Below are 22,070 nucleotides of genomic sequence, written 5' to 3'. Positions count from 1 at the left end.
TTCTTTGCTGGACATCTGGAGATGAAGTGCCCTGCTGCTCCACAGTAAAGGCAGAGGTTGGCCTTACGGTGATGCTCCTTCTCCTCTGGGGTGAGGGAGGTGCGTCCCAGCTGCATAGGCTCAGGATCCCCTGTCTGCAGAGCTGAAGAAGAGGCAGAGTTGACTGCGACGGCACCCCCATGGGAGCGGGACGGCAGAGGGCGATGGCCTCCCCCTTGACGCTTCTCTCGTCGCCGGGCCTGGATGCGGAGGTCGATGCGGGTGGCCAACTCAACCACACCATCCAATGTGGTGGGCAGGTCATGGGAAACCAGTTCATCCTTGATGTAGTCGGCCAACCCGTTGAGGAATGCGTCGCAGAGGGCCGAGTTGTTCCACTTGCTTCGGCTGGCTCTGGTGCGAAAGTCTATGGAATAGTCTGCCACTGTTCTCTCGCCCTGTTTCAGTCCAATCAGACCTCCGATTGCCTCAGGACCACAGGTATCCAAGCCAAACACTTTGCGAAGCTCTGTGGCAAACAGGTCAAAGGAAGCACAGGCTGGTGACCGTCTCTCCCACTCGGCTGTCCCCCATAACCGAGCTCTGCCCGTCAGATGGTTGATGACGAATGCAACCCTCGCTCCCTCAGTGGCGAAGGTGCGGGGCTGCAGAGCAAACAGGAGAGAGCAGTTGGTGAGGAAAGGGCCACAGGTCTCTCGGTCACCCTCGTAGCGCTCCGGGATTCCCACCCGGGGCTCAGGGGCATCCATGGGTGGCAAAGGAGCTGGAGCAAGTGCAGGAGCGGTAGCAGGCGGAGCAGGAGGAGAAGCAGCCCCAGAGGCTTGAGGGGCTTGGGTTAGCAGGGCTGTTAACTGCTGCAGCTGTCCAGCTAACATTGTTAGCGCCTGCTCATGGGCTGCTGCTGCCTGTTTGGTTTCAGCCACAGCTGTTGTCATCATGGCCTCATGCTGTTGAAGGACGCCTTCAATCCTTTCAAGGCGACTCAGCGGTGAGGGTTCGTGCGCTGGATCCATAATTGGTCAGATTGTACTGTAACGGGTATAGGATGGACCCAATAGCAGCACAATGACACAAAACGGGGTATCAGAAAGGGGTGCCCAATATTATTTTTAATGTTGGGTCTCTGTAAATTAATGAGTATGGTCGAGACCTGCTCTATGTGAAAAGTGCCCTGAGATAACTTTTGTTATTATTTATTATTATTATTATTTATTTGGCACTATTTAAGTAAAATTTAATCAAATTGAATTGCAAAAAGATTGGAAAACCAGTTTGTGTGTGTATGTATACGTAAAAGTCCCCATAAAGACAGAAAAAACAGGCTGTGAGTGTGTATGTGTGTTTGTATGTGTGTGTTAGTAAAAGTCCCCATGAAATACCAGTTTGTGTGTGTATGTGGACAGACAGGTTGTATAGGGCAAATAGACATGACCGAGCAACTGAGGCCACATGAGCCTTAAAGGTTAGCTGGTCATTGATCATGACACCCAAGTTTCAGGCAGACTTTGTGGTCATAAGTTGAATTGATTCGAACTGGATGCTAATGTCTTGTTGTATAGAGGGACCAGCTCTAAGGAGCTCAGTCTTAGAGAGGTTAAGTTGAAAGTGGTGTTCTTTCATCCATGTTGATATATCAGCAAGGCATGATGAGATCTGAGCCAAGACTTTGTGGTTTTCTGGCAGGAATGACAGGAAGAGCTGGGTATTGTCAGCATAGCAATGGTATGAGAAACCATGGGAGCAAATTATTGTGCCAGGTGAGGTGGTGTATATTGAGAAGAGAAGGGGACCGAGCACTGACCCTTGAGGAACCCCTATGGATAAGCTGTGCAGTTTGAACACTTCTTCCTTCCAAGATGCAAAAATATCTCTCTGACAGGGCAGATCCTAAGATACCAAGCTCAGTGAGTGTGGAGAGGAGGATTTGGTGGTTAACCATGTCAAAGGCAGCTGACAGACCTAGCAGCAATAGAGCTGAGGACTGACCAGCAGCTCCAGCTGAACGTAGTGATTCCATAACTGGAAGGAGGAGGAATGCAGTCTTGGCAGAGTGTCCCCGCTTAAAGCCAGACTGATTTGGGTCATACAGGAAAGGAATTCAGAAGGCAATTCAGAGACTTGGTTCTGTGTGTTGAAGTACTTTTGATAGGAAGGGTAGGAGTGAATCCAGTCTGTAGTTTTCAACCTGGGCTGGGTTGAGTGTAGGCTTTTTGAGAGGCAGGGTGACTCGATCTTGCTTAAATGCGTAGGGGAGCACACCCGTTGTAAGTGAAGAGTTGATGTGTGTGACTGCGGGGTTAAGTGCAGGGGAATGGTCTGTAGAAGGTTGGATGGTATTGGGTCCAGTGGACAGGTAGTGGGATGAGACTCCAGCAGATGTTTGGAGACTTCCTCCTTGGTCAGAGGGGAAGATGAGTAGATTGTGGCTCTGTTAGCTGGCAGCTGCAGACTGAGTCGGTCAGGCTCAGAGAACTGGTTACTGATGCAGAGACCTTATCAGTAAAAAACGAGGCCAATATGTCTGCAGTGAGCGGAGTGGACGGCAGAGGAGGAGGTGGATTGAAGAGTGAGTTAAAAGCAGAGGACATTTTCTGAGTGTCTGTGGTGCCACAGATCTTGTTCTGATGGTAAGCAATCTTAGCAACTGGAGGAGAATGAGGCTAGGAGACCCTGATAGTCATTGGGCTTTTCGGATTTATGCCATTTTCTCTCTGCTGCTATGACTTCCGCCCTTTGCTCTCTGATGCCTCATTGACAGGGAAAACCCTAACCCATCTGGCTGGTGGAGGCCTGGGAGGAAGACAAGAGAAAGAGGTTAACAAGGAAGCCACAACTACCCAGGTGCAGGGAGTTTCCTCATGGCCTCTCCAACCCTGCCCCCGACTCTTGAGCCAGGAAACCAAACCAACTTCTCAAACAGAAGGCAGAGAGAGGGATGTCACAAAACTCCAAAAAATTGGATGAAATAGTAAATGTTGTGTTTTCAGTACAAATTACATTAAGACATTTTATATCACTGCAGACTCATCGTTTGACTGATCTGAACACCATTTGAAACATGATATCTAGTATCCAAAGATTGTCCAAGAGAATTTTGGTTGCAATTGAATGAAGACTTGTGGAGATATAGATGTTAATTGATTTTGCATATTTTGAAAAATATAGAGTGACGGACTTCTGAATTGACCATAGGTTGCAATGAGACAAATTCATTCAGGGGATGTGCTGAAAAAAATTCAGCTCTGTAGGACGTACAAAGCTGAATTGATTTATTTAGATTTTTTGAATTTTGGAATGTGAAACCTCTAGAAATTTATAAACTTTTTGCATCTGTGGCCCAACAATTTCCGAACGAGTTCTCGAAAATAGGTTTTTGAGGAAATTGAGAAGTCGCAAAATTTGACATTATTATAGCTGAAGACCATTGGAGCAAAGATATGGATGAATTGAAAGATTAAAATAATGAATGAATTTTGATGCCAGGCCAAGTCGTCTTCGAGATAATTGTGAAAATGTAAACTTGATTTTTACAGTGCTACCTTGAAGTCAATGAGTATCATGTGCCAGAATAGTGGGTGGAATTTGCAACCCACCTAGAAAAATAAGACCTTGCTTCTTGCAAGCGAGCAAGAAAGAAAGAAAGGAAGAAAGAAGAATTAGAATAAGAACAAAAACAATAGGTCTCCAGAAGTGAGCTTCGCTGCATGGACCCCTAATTATATTAATAAATAAATACCACTCAAGCTGAAGAATAATTTAGACAGTGTGCTCCCCATTGCCCAGGAGGGGAAAAGAACTGCAGATATGTTATAACCTGCCATCTTTACCACCTGATGTTATAATCAGTGTAATTTCTATACCCTCCTTTAATGTGTAATTTGCATATTTCTATGGTGTATAGGTATCTATACGGCAGGAGGGGGATAGTTGACTATAGACAGTCAGATTTAGACAGGATCACATTTGTGTTACATTCTTTAGTTTGTTTTCTTTTTTACATGTTTCTTTCTTAGTGTATGTATTCTTTCTTTAGAATTTACATATACTTTTTTTTGCTTTTGCTGTCGTAATTTGTATTACATAAGGAAACATTAAACATGTTTATCAATTAGGTTCTTATTTTGAAGGTCTTGACCAGAAGTGCTAGTGTGTATGTAATCTTGCTAGACTTCCACTATTGGCCAAAATCCAGTACTCTGTCTAAACTTTTCTCACTGTGCAGCATAACCTGGGAGTCTCCACCACTGAATCACTGCTCTTACAATGAATTCTCATTTGAATGTCCTTTTTTTCATTTTCATCACTGTTGAGGTCACTCTACCTCTGGAATATTGTCCAACTCATTGCCAGTGTGACTGGAACATACGCAGTGTGTCATGTTTTGGAGCTGAGATCATGCCTGTTTTCCATGCCAGCACAGAAGAGGTGTAAGTAACAAAGTCTTTTAACTTTGATTTCAAAAAATCCTAAAAATCCCTCTAGACTGTTCATTTCTGTTTTAGGTGGCTTGTGGAGACAAAACTTTCTTCTATTCCTCAGAATGCCTTTGCCAGTTTGGCCAACATTTCTCACATGTAAGATTTTCTTTCCCCAACACTAACCATTTCTTTTTAATATTATCATAACTAGCAACATCAGAGAATGTCACTTACCAAGAAAATAAACAATATGAAACCCATCCCAAAGAAAGAAACCAATCCACTACATTTATTGTATAATTATAGAAAATGTTAACAACATTAACCACATTTAATCAATGCAGTGGATGTCTTGACAGATTGTAGACCAAAAAATTACAATTACTGTAGAAAAAAACCCTCCTCTATATTGTGTACTCTCAATATGCCAAATATGCTGCAGTGTTCTTGTCTAGTTCTTGTCAAGCCTGGCTATCTCCAGGAATACATTTTCTGTTTTCCAAAGTATTCTTCAGATGAAACACTCATCTTAATAATCTAGCATATCAAAAACCATTTAAAATAGGTTTGTCTAAACAAACCTGCCACATAAAAAATGAAAATTCCAATATGACATGTGTTAACTGGTTCTGATGATTCCCCAGAATGTAATGCAAGTGTCAATCTGGCTGCTTAAGAGCCTTGGCCACAGTTTAGTGAAGTCCCGTTCCTATTGGTTTGGTACTCTTTTACCATTCACAAGTACAGCTGTGTGGCATAAGTTACTAGCTAGGGGTGCTCGAAAATTCATTAAACTTGGCACACGCGTCAGAAGGGCAGTATTTACTTGTCTTATATGTGTCTAGGGCTCCAATGTGGCAAAATGACTTTTTCTAGGGGCACCCCCTAGAACATTTCAGTCAAAATCCCCACCTTTAATTTTAACATAGATGAACGAAATTTGGCAGTCACATGTATCATATCCAGATGCACAAAAAAGCCTCTTAATGCTATATCCTAAGTTCAACAGGAAGTCGGCCATTTTGAAGAAACCAAATTTCTCATGTTTGATAGCAGTCCTGGCCTGATCACATTTACATGTCAGTATTGAATCATAGTCATAGCTCCACTTACTGACAACAGGAAGTCAGCCATATATGACAGACCTCACCCGATTTACATGGAATTTACATGGTGTGGTCTACACATGATATACAGCAACATCATGTATAATTAGTGGGTGTTCTCTAGCGTCACACAGTGGACACAGGAAGTGATAGTTATCTCCTACATGCAATATCAAATATTCATGAAAATGTAAATCCATGTCAGTTGCCTTCTGGTACATGTACTGGTGCATTAATATTTCACTTATGTAATATTGTCTACGAACACAGGAAGTGAAGCCTAAATGACACATAGTTCATCAAATGTATATGCAATTTCCAATATTTCATCTCCAGTGTCATGTACTGCACTCCAGAAACAAAATTTTACCCATTTTAATAGTGTCCGGTTGTCCTGAAAATTCAGAGCTGTGTCAACAAACCTATAATAGCGATACCACAGCTGCTGCTCCACGCACGAGGTGCGAGGGCCCGTTCATCACTGCTTGCAGCTTTAATTCTAGATATTTTACTTTCATTCCAGCTAAACAAATATATCAAATAAATCAATGTGATTTGCTTGTTTCATTTATTCTCACAAAATAATATAGGTCTAGTCATTTTCATGTCATAATTAATTTAGTGATATCATAATAGCCAGCTTCATGTGACTGGTTTTCCGGAATCACCTTTGTGTGTTGTGAAGCCAGTTAGGGCAAAGAAACCTTTAATATGCTGAACTGCCATGTGACAGGGCTCTGGATATTATTTTTTATTGCTATGTTTGTTTTTCTATTGTCACATGTGGTCTTGAAGACCCAGGGTGCAGGGCCACAGTTTGCCACTGACAGACACTGTCAGTTTCTTTCCATGGAGCCTACATAAGAACTATTTTGGTTCAGTAAATTTCTGCTATCAGTGAGCCTGGTGAAACCACTGGATGTCAGCAAATAAAGGTTTTCAAGGGGTTTTAAGTCACTATTGAACAACCAACAACAAAGGAGGAGGTAGAGTTTACCCTGTCAAGAACATCCTTCCGCAGGTAACAGGAATGGAGTTAACAGCATCTGTTAACTCCATTCCCAGCTCCTCCTCCCACTTTCCTCTCAATCAAGTTATAGCAACACAGTCAGGACACAAAAGGGAAAAAATTTTAAAAATCTGATATAAGCCCTGTCATCTGAGGATAAGAGATGGATGCATCAATAAGTGTACTCTTAGTTATCTTGGTGACAGGACTGTTTTAGGCAAAGGTGAGCTAGGTGATCGCCTAAGGCACCACCAGTTACAGGGCCACCAAGAAGAGGAAGAAATCTTTTGCAACTAATTTGAGACACTCAGTTATAAAACAAACAAAAAACCCAATACAAATAGGCTATAGGCTATTGGTAAGTGGTCTGTAGCTGCCAGCCTCTGGTTGCAGCGCTGAGCTCTTATTGACAGTTGATCTGAGACTTGCCAAAACATGCCTACATGGATCATCACAGCAGAGCATGCACTGACTGAGAGTCCATATGCAGGTTTTGATAGGCTATTCATATTTCTGTATGTATTGTTACATTACCCAGCTTTCTGATTGCCTGTGTCTTTGACTTCCTAACATCCCAGACACTCTCTTACATTTCTGAAATGAATTGCAGCTATTATCAGTATCTGGCATTCATTTATGAATGTTCTTGTTTTATCATCCATTTCCTTTAAGCTTAAATTACTTGCTGTATACGTGCCACTGATGAACAAATCAGTTTGTACAAGTGGTTCTTGCATTATCAATCAATCAATCAATTTTTATTTATATAGCGCCATATCACAACAAAAGTCATCTCACGGCACTTTTCACATAGAGCAGGTCAAGACTGTACTCTTTAATTTACAGAGACCCAACAATTCCCCCATGAGCAAGCACTTGGCGACAGCGGTAAGGAAAAACTCCCCTTTAATGGGTAGAAACCTCAAGCAGAACCCGGCTCTTGGTGGGCGGCCATCTGCTTTGACCGGTTGGGTTGAGAGAGAGAAAGAGAGAGGGAAAGGGGGAGGGGGGACAAAAGAACAACAATCATAACAATAACAATAAGTATAAGCAGCAATAGCCAGGGAAGGATGCCATCATTAGGCCCAATAAGTGCAAAACACTGCATATCCAAAAACAGTACTTAAGTCTAGATTGTATATTTTATTGTATTGTGTTTGTGTGTGTATTTTTTTTAGATACATCTCTGATGATGACACTTTAAGATATCTTGAAAGGCATTCTTTTCACAACCTGTCCTGGATCACCCACATGTATGTACGCTTTGAACACTGTGATGAAAATGAACCCTCACATGCATGAATACACATACTCATACAGAGCAGTTTTTGTAGAAGTCTCATATCATGCTGCCTCTCTCCTGCAGTAGACCTTGCAGTACTAAACTGCCCACAATGCCATATTATATTTATAATTCAAGGGAGAAGCCCTTTTATCTGCCTTGTACTGCTTAAAACATGCATAAGAAAATAGACGTTTTACAATAGATAACTGGTCAGAGCATTATGTGTAGTGGCAGTGAGTTCAACTATTGTGAACATTTTTCTGCAAGGAATAAAAAATGAAAAGTTGTGCATGATAAAAACAACATCAACAACAACCCCCCCCCAAAACAAATGGTAAGTCAGAATTAAAATTATGAGTAAGCCAAAATTATGATTTACCACAAGTATTTATTTTTATTATGCCAGACTTGAAGTGAAAATAAGATTTGTGTGTGTATGTATTTATGTGTCCGATAGACAACTAACTGCTATCAAAACACTGTCATACATTGACCCAGAGGCATTTAAGGATCTGCCTAAATTAAAGTACCTGTAAGTAAAATTTTATTTTCTTATTATAGTCTTAGCATATCATTGCATATCATATTTTCACAAGAAAACAATATAAAGATGATAAAGTAGTAGCTGACATTTCTGATGCAATGCTGTTTCTTGTTAAGCATTGCTGACTGAGATTTGTTTCAATACAGTGGGATCACCAACACAGGTCTCACTTCCTTTCCTGGACTACAGTATATTCAGTCCACACAAGAGGATTTTATTTTGTATGTAGCACTTAAATATACTTATTAACTTCAGTGTCTTTTGTCAGCTAAAATTCATGAACTTTTAGCTTGTAAAAAATGTTTCTTCTTCATACATTTTTAACAGGGAGATAGTGGAGAATGTCTTCATTCAAGTCATACCTGCTAATTCTTTCATGGGAATATCTGACAACTCTTTGACCATGTAAGTAGGATTTTTTTGTTAGTGTTTTCCTGGGTTGTGAGTATCTTACATGTTTGCTGTTAATACTGATTGAGGTTAACAGTGGCTCCGTGGTTTAAGGTTTTTGCTCATTTCATTTCTCCTCTCAGCTCCTAAAGGCTTTTTTTTTTTTTACTGTCATCTAACACATTGTAGTACTGCATGGCTGATTCTACACAGTTCCAACAAATCATGTGAGCTCAATTATACCATGTACAGGATTTGTATTTGCACAAGTGACAGGATGTCCCCATTAATCAAGTGTGTCCCAGTGAGTTCTGATAAATGTCCACACTCTCAACAGCCACTTGGGCTTGGGATGTTACTGGAAATACATCACACAAATAGGCACTTGACTTATTGCCAGGGTTGGACTGGGACAAAAAAATTGGCCCTGGCATTTTGGCCAAGACTGGCCTACCACAATCAATCACACACCACCCATCTTTGTGCTCCCTTTGAATATGTATACCAAGTGTGCCACTCCCTAAAAACACTAAAGCAGTGTAATGAGTAAGAGGGAATCAAGAAAAGTTAAGAGTGAGAAAACATGATAAATACTTTCAAAAAGTGTCATTGCAAAATTGTATACTCCACTGTGATGAATCCTAAAACAAGTAATTGCATCCTGTGTGTGTGTGAGGGGGAAAGAGAGTGAGAGAGATAGAGAGAGACAGACAGACAGAAAGTCGACATAATAAATGATTGATGAGATGATTGGTGTTTTCCAGACAAAGTAGCATTGAATAAACTGTAAACTCACCAAGTAAAAAAGGATGTGGGTGAACTCCTTGGATTAATCCTTAAAAAAAACATGAGGGTATTCTGTGTATGTGTGTGAGAGAGAGAGTAGATATGATAAATGATTGATCAGATGATCAGTAGCTTCCGGATAAAAGTCGCATTGCATAAACTATAAAATGCTGAATGAGACTTTTTTAGGTGACCAAAATGTTACAATTAACTTTCTTGAACTGAAAACACACTTAAATAGCAACAGTTACACCTATACTCTGTGAATCTGGGTTAAGCCATGCTTACATTACCTAACTAATGTTGTTGCAGTGGTAGTGACTTGTCCATCACAAATCAGTTCAATTCATGCACCAAATCATAACAGTTCACTTTTCACACAGAGCAGGTCTAGACTATACTCTTTAATTTACAGAGACCCAACATTCTCCCATGAGCAACCACTTGGTGACAGCAGCAAGGAAAAACTCCCCTTTAATAGCAAGAAACCTCAAGCAGAACCGGGCTCTAGGTGGGCAGCATCTGCCTTTATGGTTGGGGGAGAGGGGAGAGAGAGACACAGAGAAGCAAAATAACAACAATAATAACAATAATAATAGAAATATAATAATAATAGCAGGAGTGGGTGTTGAGGCAGGACGCCCACAGGTCCACGCCACCATGGCATCCCTGCAGCCATGGTCCTCACCATCCATAACAGGGGATCAAAGTTTCTCAGGCAGAAATGGCTATTTGCAACATTAAATGACCACATGAGAGAAGAAGCTGCAAACTGGTACCTTGTATTATTAATATCTTTTTAATAAACAAATGAAATTAATAAAATAACTTTAAGTTCAGTTAATAGTTCGATTCCACAAAGTCAGTTTCTCAGTTTCAATTTAGCAACAAATTATTTCTTCTGTCATTTTTTCTTTTGGTTTTGAACCACTGAATTCTTTTCAACTACTTTTCTGTTTTGACTCAAAAAACCTGACCTGCAGTCATTGACATGGCCAGTAATGATCATTAATCAATTGCCATTCTGATTTGTCAGGAATGATTAATTCCTTAAACCTCAACAAAATATATACATATAATGTAAACAATCAACACATTTTAAATAACCTTTACAGTAAATGAATTTCTTAGTAAAATGAACTAAATTACTATTTTTTATCTTAACCTGGTATTTTTAAATTAAAACAATATTACATGAATTACAGACCAACAGTGTGAATCTTACACTCTATATTCTTATGTCTTCTGTTCTTTAAATCAGATTCATTATACCAATGACATATAATACCCGACAAAACATAATTTAGTATGTTGCTTCAGTATTAACAGTTCAGCATCTTTACCAGCCACAGAAAACATTGAGCAATTAAATACTCCACATGTCACATCTTTATATTTGTTACAATTGAGTTGTCAAACAGTTTTAGTTTATTTAAGCTCTACAACAGTCGGCTAATTGCACTGTTCAGCACTAAATGCTAATTTTTGTTAGCTCTAGGCTCATTCACTTGAGCTAGCCAGCTTAGCCCAGCATCGTGTGGCGCAGCATTAAATTGTTTACTTTTAGTACGACTCACCAATTCGGGAGTTCCTCTGTGTTACTCGGCAGGTTTCAGTGAGCAGCCTCTCACACACACACCTCTATGAGCTTACAACAAAGTACAGGCTTATACTGTTCTGTTTTAACAACATTATATGGTGTTTTTACTGTTTTATCTGAGTTATATTTTTACCGTTCAGCAGCAGGTCCTCTCTCAACAGTGTCACCCAGCGTCTAACTAGTGTACGCTGTGTAGCTTGCCTGCGGTGCTGTGGACCTGCACACTGATTGGCTGAGGCATTTCTGTGTTGTTAACCCTTTGTGACCCGGGTTACAATGGCATCTTATGTGTGTGAGGGAGGGGCTAGAGAGAGAGAGAGAGAGAGAGAGAGAGAGAGAGAGGCAAGCCTGGCTGGCCCTGACTATAAGCTTTATCAAAAAAGAAAGTTTTAAGCCTGGGTGTCTGGCCCTTGGACGGAATCTGGAAGATGGTTCCACAGGAGAGGAGCCTCATAGCTGAAGTCTCTGCCTCCCAGTCTACTTTTAGAGACTCTAGGAACCACAAGTAAGCCTGTATTATTGGAGCGCAGTGTTCTAGTGGGATAATAGGGTACTATGAGCTCTTTAAGATATGATCATGCCTGACCAGGGCTTTGTAGGTGAGGAGAAGGATTTTAAATTCTATTCTGGATTTTACAGGAAGCCAATGCAGTGAAGCTAAAATGAGAGAAATATGATCTCTCTTCCTAGTTTTTGTCAGTACACATGCAGCTGCGTTCTGGACCAGTTGGAGAGTCTTTAGGGCAGCCTGATAATAAAGAATTGTAATTATCCAGCCTAGAAGTAACAAATGAGTGGAATACTTTTTCTGCATCAAAAAGTTGAGACAGGATGTGCCTGATTTTTTGCAATATTACGTAGCTGAGAAAAGGCAGTCCTTGAAATTTGTTTTATGTTGGAGTTAAAGGACATATCCTGATCAAAGATCAGATTCCTTGGAGTGTTTTGTCTGAGTTTAGTGGCAGAAAATTGCAGGTCATCCAGGTCTTTATGTCCTTAAGGCATGCTTAGTTTAGTTAACTGATTGGATTCATCTGGCTTCATTGATAAATATGATTGGGTATCATCTGCATAGCAATGAAAATTTATGGGATGTTCCCAAATAACATTACTTAAAGGAAGCATATATAAGGTGACCAGTATTGGTCCAAGCACAGAGCCTTGTGGAACTCCTTGTCTAACTTTTTACATGCATGGAGGATTCATGGTTAATGTGTACAAACTGAAATTGATCTGATAAATAGGATTTGAACGAGTTTAATGCAAAAAAAATCCTCAAATAAACTATAGTTATGCAGAAAGTCACACAACTGATTTGCAACTAATTTCTCAAGGATCTTAGAGAGAAAGGGAAAGTTAGATATAGCTCTACAGTTGGTTAAAATGCCTGAATCAAGAAGAGGCATTTTAAGAAGAGGTCTAATTACAGCTACTTGAAAGGACTGTGGTACATAGCCTGTTAATAAAGACAGATTGATAATATCTAGTAAAGAAGTGCTAACTAAGAGTGAGACTTCCTTAAGTAGCCTAGTTGGGATGGGGTCTAAGAGACAGGTTAATGGTTTAGATGAAGAAATCGTTGAAGTTAGTTCAAGAAGGTCGATTGGAGAAAAACAGTCTAAATATATATCAGGTTTTACAGCTGTTTCTAAAGTTCTTGTGTTTGAGGGTAAATCAGTAGTATTTGAAGGCTGGAGGTGATGAATTTTGTCTGTAATAGTTAGAATTTTATCATTAAAGAAGCTCATTAGGTTGTTGCTACTGAGCGTTATCTGGTCTTTAAGTCGTGACGTAACACCTTTTCAGAATACTATTTCTGGGTCCAAGCCTCAACGTTTCAATATGCCGCAGTGCTGTGTTCCTCGTTGTTCAAACAGATCTGAGTAAAAAAAAACGACCCCGCTTTCCTAGTGACAAGAAAGAGAAGAGGAAATGGCTGCAGTTAATAAGGTGAGTTACAATTCTTAAATGAATGAAGAAAAACAAAATTTTGGCTAGGTTAGCACTAGCTTTTGCACCTACTTGCAAAAGCCAAACCAACTCTTTGCGGATATCCCTGATAAATGTTATGGGTTTTTTACAGTGTTTTTGTTCGAACCAAGCAAGAGCACAGCTGATACTACTGTCTACATCCAGTTAACGTTATCTGTTTACAATCCATTTTTACCTGTCCTTACTAGTTCTCATTATGCATATACTGGTTGTGAAACTGTTAATGTTTATGTTCTCCTTGGTTAAAGAGGCCACATTCATCTCCACCATCTCTTAGAGTGCACAACCTATCTAAATTGCAGTTTATTATTACTCTGTGCACATGCTACTACAGTATTATATTTTTACCCTTGTATTCTATTTTATTACTATATTTTAACTTCTACACTATATTATATCTGAGATCCTTATTTTTACTTTTGCTTGCATCTTCTTCTTTTCTATACATATTATTTGAGCATTATTAGAGGCAGCCTGAGATTTAAGATTTCCATTGCCAGTGACTGCTTCACTGTAATTGTTGTGCACAACTAATAGAGAACTAAAGTAATGATGATCAATTTCTCTTACAGGCGTGAAAACTTCACACCAAACTGCAACTCGAGGTTGTGCAGTTGGCATTTCCCAGATGGCAAAGCTGCTGGGCCATCACATTTGCATGGAATGATGGGAAGACTTTCCAGTTCCCTGACCACCTCAGCCATACCCCTAAATGAAGGAAAGAAATGGTTCCTACCAGTGGTGAAGATGAAGCAACTGATCAACCAACATCTGCACAGACCCCTGATACTTCCCAAAGTCTTGTGGTTCTTGAGATACAGAATGACATGATGAGAAAAGAGAATGAGAAATTTAGAAAAAAAATTGGACAAACAAAAGCAAACTTTCTCCTTCAGCCAAATTTCCTCCAATCCTGACAGAGTCCAATATTTCACCAGATTGCCCGATGCTGCCACCGTTCTGTTTTGGAAGCACTTCTTTCTAACTTTGAGCTACAATATCATTCTGATTGAACTGTCCAAATTATGCCCCTAGTAGATCAGTTGCTCCTGACATTAATGAAACTCAAACTTAATTGCGGCCATATAGACCTTGCAACAAGGTTTAATTGTAGCACAGCCACGGTAACAAACATCTTTATCACTATCGTTAGTGCACTGTATGACATTTTGTAGTTGGTATACTTGAGAACAACATCCCCTCAACAGCCAAGAACCAAACATCACTGCCAGACTGGCTCCGGCCCTTTCTCAACAATCGGATAGTTCTTGACTGCACTGAGGTTGCAGTCTCTAACACAGAGAACCTGGACACACAGAGACATTTGTACAGCCAGTACAAAGGACGGACCACTCTGAAGGCTCTAATTGGTGTGGCTCCCAATGGGGTAATTACCTTCACTGTATGGTGGGAGTGCCTCAGACAAGGCCTTAACAGCTGACTATGGACTTCTCCAGCATCTACAGCCAAGTGATATGGTCATGGCAGACAAGGGCTTCACAATACGGGACATTTTGCCAGAGGGAGTTGCTGCTGAACATTCCGTTTTTCCGCGTAAACCGACAGTTCACACAGGAGGAAGTGAACAATAACAGGCTAATCTCCAGTGCAAGGATGCATGTGGAGCGTTCCACTCAGAGGCTGAAATTGTACAGAATTTTGCACCACATCCCACACCAGTTCAGGAAAAACATTAACAAGATACTGAAAGTATGTGTGTGTCTTACAAATTTGCAAACATCCATTCTCCACGAAATGGAATGAACGATTGTCAGTGTGTTAAAAGATGTGGAGGACTGTTTCCCAGTGGCCATAAGGATTTGTTACATGTAAACTTAGCACAAAAAGTAAGGAAATTTGTGTTTGGTAGATTATTTCTTTGTTGTAACAATGCTTCTTGGCAATAAATCTCATACCATTTGAAAGCCTGTTTATTCCCCTTTTAAATGGTGCCACATTTGTAAGGAACATGCCTGTGTGGGATGAGCAGCAGAGCTGAGTATGTGGGTTGCGCCCATGAAAAATTTGCCAAATCTTCTTTGCCAATGCGAAACAGTCTATTTTGCCATTGACCTTTGTTTGGTGTTTGGTGGATTGGATAATATTTGAAGAAGTTTGAAGAAACAAGACATATTGGCAATTTAACAATTTATTCATTTAACAAACAGGTGCCTCAGTAGTGTGTGGAAGAAGCATACACAGCCACAACAGCCTGGCACCTCCTCCTCATGCTGGTCACCAGCCTGGTCACACACTGCTGTGGGATGGCATCCCGTTCTTCAACCAGCATTTATTGCAAGTCAGCCGACGTGGTTGTGTTGGTCATACTGGCATGAACAGCACGCCCAAGCTGATCCCACAAGTGTTCAATGGGGTTGAGGTCAGGACTGCTGGCAGGCCATTCCATCCTCTCCGCTCCCAAATTCTGGCAAACCTGCCCTGTGGGGACGAGCGTTGTCATCTTGGAGGATAGAGTTCATTCCCAGACTGTGGAGATATGGGATTGCCACTGGTTGCAGAATCTCATCTCAATATCTCTCTGCATTGAGATTGCCTCCAATGATGACAAGCCTTGTTTTTCCAGTGAGGGAGATGCTACACCACCACACCATCACACTGCCTCCACCAATGTTACTCTATTGGTGCAGCAATCAGCATAGCCTTCTCCACGCCTTCTCCACACTTTGACCCTATGATCCAACTGCCGTAGGCAGAATCTGGACTCATTGCTGAACATAATGTTCCTCCACATGTTCAGGTTCCAGTGCACGTGTTGCTGACACCAGCGTAAACAGGCCTGATTGTGAACGGCAGTCATGGCAGGCCTCCTGGCAGCCCTAGACTGGAGACTGGAGATGGGCTGCATGCAGTCTGTTCCGGATTGTCTGGGCAGAGAGCCATCGGCCATATCGTCCTGCAAACCTTGACTGCAAATCTATAGGAGACAGCCTACGGTACCTAAGTGCTGAGAGGGTGAGGAAACAGTCGTCTTGGGGTGTCGTCTTCTTGAGACGCCCACTTCGCGGCCTGTCTCTGACATCCCCCATTATATGGAACTTGGCCTTCACCTTGGAGATGGTACTAGGGCTAACTCCAAATAATGCCAGCTTGAAGTTACCCTATCGTACGGGCCCTATCCAGATCAGTCAAACGTGGCATGCTGATGCTCACAGGGCCCATGCTCACTGGGGGTACCAGAAGCTCAAAACAAGAGTATATAGCAACAGCAAAATAAGCTGTTTGGCATTGGCAGAGAAGATTTGGCATATTTTTCATGGGCGCAAGCCACATACTCAGCTCTGCTGCTTATCACACAAATGCATGTTCCTTACAAATGTGGCACCATTTAAAGGGGAAATAAACAGGCTTTCCAACGGTATAAGATTTATTGCCAAGAGGCATTGTTACAACAAAGAAATATCTACTAAACACTAATTTCCTAACTTTTTGTGCTCAGTTTATATAAGGACATGATTGAAATAGCTTATTGACATGGTATGAAGACCTTTGAGATAAATGTATATTCTTGTAAATTGATTTTCATGAATGATTTGTTTTGCAGAAAACTAATTAAAAAAGTAATACCACGTAAAAGATGTTACTGTTCTTTATATCATGAAACCTATATTTGTCAAAGACATATTGTATTAAGTGTTACAAACATTGCATTAAGTGCCAAAAACTTCATTTCATATAACAGTTCAGATTGATTCAAATGACATTAGTATTTACAGATCATGAATGCAGGGTAAGTGCAAGTGCAGATATAAGCATAAAAAAACATTTACAATCACTCTATATAATGTCCTATGTTACATAAAACAGGAGAACATAATATAACGGATTATCTTTTGTGTCTTCATCTGAAAGCTGACAATGTCAAATAAATGTAGTGGAGTAGAAAGTACAATATTTCCCTCTGAAATGTAGTGGAGTGGAAATATAAAGTAGCATCAAACGGAAATACTCAAGTAAAATACAAGTACCTCAGAACTGTGCTTAAGTACAATACTTGAGTAAATGTACTTAGTTACTTTCCAGCACTGAATTCGACCCTGAACAGTATGTGAGGGTTAACTTGTGACATAATGTTAGGAAGGAAACTTTATAAAATATTTCCAGTGTCAATGTTAAGAGCCCATGTCGGATCGTTGAGCACTGGCAGGATGACAAGGTCAAGAGGAGTCCATACAATTAGGTGACAACTGTTAGCTCCAGTCAGGTGTAGGTTGCCCTGGATCTGATGCCAGTGGTTATGGAGTTGTTTTAGTGTCAGGGAACCAGTTTCTTCATCCAACTCCAGGAAGAAGTCCTTACTCTCTGCTGCTTGTAGGATGGTCTTGGCTCTGGCTGACCACGGACATTTCACCCCTATAATGCAATCGTCAGACACTGTCCCATCTGGAGATCCACCAAGTACACTGCTGTCAGACAGGAACAATCCTCTCTCCTGGATAACAACACCTGTGCGCTCGGTGTATTGCTGCTTTGCCCTTGGCTCATGGAGGATGATCACACGCCTTTAAAAAAACAAAACAAAAAATATAACATCTATTACAGTGGTCACCAACCCTGCTCCTGGAGAGCTACTGCCCTACATGTTTGAGGTATCGCCCCACTCTAACACACCTGATTCTAACCATTAACTTGTTATCAAGCAGCTGAAGCTTGCCAAGGGCTTGATAACAGGTTAATAATTAGGATAAGGTCTGTTAGAGTGAGGTGATACCTAAAATATGCACAAGCAGGGTTGGTGACCACTGACTTATTAAGTGTATTCTTAGGAACACATATACCTTCAATTTAAATAATCACTTATTACCCACAACTTACTTTGGATCCTTCTTTGAGGTTGTACTGGCCAAGCAGTGACTACTGACCTTGACAGTTCTTGCTTAACAACTGGCATTAGATTTACATGTAAAAACAATCTGACTCTCTGCAGCAGTTGCTACAATTTCTAACAGTTTCTGTACAAAGTTTCTGAAAAGTAGAGCAGTTTCAATAACTAGTTTTGTATTGTTTCAGCTTGTATCTTCTTCTGTTTTTATTAATGCACTTTCCTACCACAATGTGTTCTTTGCCTGCCCAACTGTGGCTCTCTCTATCTGCTGCTTCTCCTGCTCAGTGACTGCAAGTGATGACAGCAAATAAAGAGCCTTGTCCTCTGCTTGGTTATAACCTGGGTTGGTCAACAGCCCCTCAAATGTCTTGATAGGGAGAGTCTAGATTTAAAGTTAAGCAAACAGTTTTACAAATACAAATAGTTGATTTCCTTGTCAATTAGGTGGCGACATAGTGTATACAGTATGACTGTCTGCTTTCAATTAAAGTGGACAGTCTGATATCTGTAATATCAAAGTACAAAAGACATAAGTCATACCCGAGGAGTTTCTGGACTCAAAATCCACCTCATCCCAGTAAAATGCCCAAGCTGTGACAGGGATGCCCATACCCAGTCCTTGTCCTCCTGGGTGACAGGTCTTTTGATTCCATCTGAAATAATTGTATGACATGATACACCATGAGTGTATGTTATATTAAATATGATTCATCTTCACATAATACAATAGCTTTAAACAACATATTACATTAAGTAAATAATTCAAAACAAGCAACAACATCAGACAGCATCATTTGCAAATTAATTACAAACCTTGTGTTGGGGATGGTGCCATCTCACTCTCTTCGCTGATATTTCCGTCCTCGGCATCTTTACCCTCTTCCACACACACTCAACATCAGTGTGGGACACATTTTTTTCTACCCAAATCAGCAGAGCTGCCATATGGTGGAACTTGTCTCGGCCGACTGGGCACTGGCAGCTGCTGTACCTTACTGCCTGTCCCTCAACATGAACCTAACATTGTATTGAAAACAATTCAACCCTCACCCTAACACATCTAAAAGATATTAGCCTAACAATACTTCTGTTGCTAACTTCACTAGCACTCCAAAACATAGCTGGTACATTTGAAGTTTTTCATCTTCGTTTACATCCGAAGTTATAGCACTTTTTTTTTTTTTGGCATATCATCTTTAGATGTCAACTAGCTAGCTGGCTTACTGCAAACTTCTAACTCACCTCAACCTTGTAAACTCTCTTTTTCTGTGATACCTGGATGCTATCCTTTATTATTCCACCATGCAGAACAGCTACACTGACCACTCTGTTAGTACTGAAGGAATTTAAACCTTTTTCTACTCTCGCAGGTACCTCACTGAGGAAAGAAGTGATTGTAAACAGGTTCACTGGTTCCACCATTGTCGTTTGTTTTGAGTATCTGACAGAGCATTTGGATCCGGAAATAGTATTTTGAAAGGGTGTTACGTCACACTTAAAGACCGAATAGGAATACATAGATCAATACAGTTGTGACTCTTTGTCAGTCTGGCCAAAGTGCTGAAAAGGAACCTGAGGCTGTTTTTATTCTCGTCTACTGATGATGAGTAATAGGCGGCTCTGGCATTGCAGAGAGCCTTCCTATATGTTTTAAAATTATCTTGCCAGACTAAGCGAGATTGTTCCGGTTTGGTGGAATTCCTTATCCTTTCAAATTTTTGTGATGTTTGCTTTAATATGCAAGTTTGGGAGTTATATCATGGAGCTAACCTCTTATGTTTTATTATCTTCTTTTTGAAAAGGGCGACGGAGTCAGTTGTCATTCGCAATGAGCCTGCGGCACTATCAACAAGGTTATTTTGTTACATGTAGTTAAAGCGCATTTTAGCATCTCCTAGTGGTTGCTTTGGAGATTATTGTCAGCTCATTGTACTTGTTCTCTATTGGTTATTTGTGATCACATGGGTAAGGTCGTAGTCTGAGACCGGCCATTTTGATTGAAATTTTGCACAGCAAGGTGCTCCAGAAGTCTCTCTGTTTAATCCTTTGCATCCACCTGTGTTGAACCTTGGAGAAGCTTTGTTTGTAAGTTTATATTACATGTTTTATCTTTATAGATAAGGATTGATGCATATTTTGTTGTTTTATTTAATATTTGGGGAGATTTATAGATAATTACCTAAATCCCCAAATATAGCGCAAACGTTGGTTTAATTGTGTAGTACTAAGCAAGTATTTATATTTCTACACTCTTTTTACTTACATAAATTAAATGTAATATACAAGTAAACAGACGTCAACTTTACTTCCACATCTGAGTCATCATTTAAACCTTTCAGTGCCTAGTACACCTGTTTAGCTATCTGTCACTTCGTGTAGAGCCACGCACGCAAGGGACAGACTAAAGGTTATCAATTTGGGAGGGACTAAAGTTAGCATATGAGGGCTCTGTAGAATTGAGACATGGCATTGAATTCAGTGCTGATGGAATTGCTTCCTTAAATTTAGCTGCTTCCGCATCTAACAGTAATACTTTTTCTACCAAACTCAGACCCATTGATTTTCCTAACAATTCAATAATTCCCGTCGTTATCACCAACAAACATAACACTAAACAACATAACATCAAACAGTGTTGATTTTAATAATCTCAGATCTGTATACTCACATAAACCACCATCTGATAATCACCACTCAAGAATACCTTGCCAGTGACCCTGAATATGGCACTTTTAAACGTCAGATTTGTTTTAAACAAGACATTTATTATTAATGACCTGATTTTAGATAATAATATTGACTGTATGTTTTTAAGTGAGACATGGCTTAACACCGATGGACCAGCTATTCTCACTGAAGCCTCACCACCAAACTTCAATTTTTCATATTACCATAGAAAGGTAAAAAGGTGGCGGTACAGCAACCATCCTCTCAGCGTCACTTGGTTTTAAAGACATTACATTTGATGAATACACATCTTTTGAACATTACTCCTTCATTTTTAGCAGCCCTTCTATACTGTGTATGACACTTTACAGACCACCCAAACGATGCACTTCTTTTATTTCAGACCAGAATTACTGTCAATTATCCACGTCAACTACAAATAATTTTTATTTTAGGTGATTTTAACTTGCATGTGGACAATCAATTAGACTCTTTTGCTCCAGAATTTTCAAATTTGCTTAACTGTATGAATTTTACTCAACATGTTATTCAGACTACTCATAACAGAGGCCAGATGTTAAACCTTGTAATAACCTATGGCCTATCTGCTAGTATCTCTTCAGTTGTGGATGTGGGCTTGTCAGATCACCTCTGTTTCTTTTTTACTGTCAATGGTTTTATACAACAGGATATTTCAGAATGAACTCGGGAAACGTTATCTTACTACTGAAGTGGCTGCAAATTTTATTGATCTTTTAGGTGACATTCCTGCAGACATTTTACCCCCCTCGTGATTTCATTGTAGATAATTTTAACAAAACTAAGGTCAAAACTAAGGTCAACCTTCAACACAGTAGTCCCACTAAGACTGAAAAAGATTATCACTAATCCAACAGCTCCCTGGAGAAACGAAAAAATTAAGCAATTAAAAAGGAAATTGTCGCACAGCAGAGAGAAGGTGGAGAAAGAATAATTAACAGTCAATTACCTAATTTTCCATTAACAGCTGAGTATTTACAATAAGGAAATCAAATGGGCAAGACAAGCTCACTATTCAAAATTTATAACTGACCCCAAGATCCTCTTCTCAACCACTGATCGTCTAATTAACCCTGCTTTTACACAGTCTGGCAGTATGTCTTCCAACTACAAATGTAGTTGGAAGACATAATTGTAGTTGGAAGATTTTGCAGTCCACTTCAGAAGAAAAATAGACATTATTAGATAGACTTGACCTCAATTTCAGCATATAAATTTTAACACCCCAGAACCTTTGTTTTTACATGAGGAAACACTTGAAAATGTGTCCTGGTTGATGCTGAGATGCTTGGCAAAGTTATTTCTCAATTAAAACTAGCAACCTGCTTTCTAGATCCCATTCCCACATCCTTTTTAAAATAATTTTATGACGATTTGCTTACCATTGTAAA

General features: G+C 40.1%; 1 protein-coding gene across 1 annotated transcript in view; it reads left to right on the top strand.

Moving 5' to 3' along the window:
• Positions 1-4,263: 4,263 nt before the first annotated feature.
• LOC122969054 (thyrotropin receptor-like) overlaps positions 4,264-22,070 on the top strand; it is a 32,573-nt gene continuing 14,766 nt past the window's right edge. The window contains exons 1-6 of the mRNA XM_044334632.1: positions 4,264-4,427; positions 4,503-4,574; positions 7,712-7,786; positions 8,276-8,350; positions 8,509-8,583; positions 8,690-8,767. Of these exons, the coding sequence (XP_044190567.1) occupies positions 4,264-4,427; positions 4,503-4,574; positions 7,712-7,786; positions 8,276-8,350; positions 8,509-8,583; positions 8,690-8,767 (539 nt within the window). The remainder of the gene's footprint in view (positions 4,428-4,502; positions 4,575-7,711; positions 7,787-8,275; positions 8,351-8,508; positions 8,584-8,689; positions 8,768-22,070) is intronic.

The sequence above is a fragment of the Thunnus albacares genome, chromosome 18, assembly GCF_914725855.1.
Source record: "Thunnus albacares chromosome 18, fThuAlb1.1, whole genome shotgun sequence".
In the NCBI taxonomy this organism is placed as follows: Eukaryota; Metazoa; Chordata; class Actinopteri; order Scombriformes; family Scombridae; genus Thunnus; species Thunnus albacares.
Note: the sequence above shows the minus strand (reverse complement) of the source record. Positions and strands in the feature narration are given on the sequence as shown.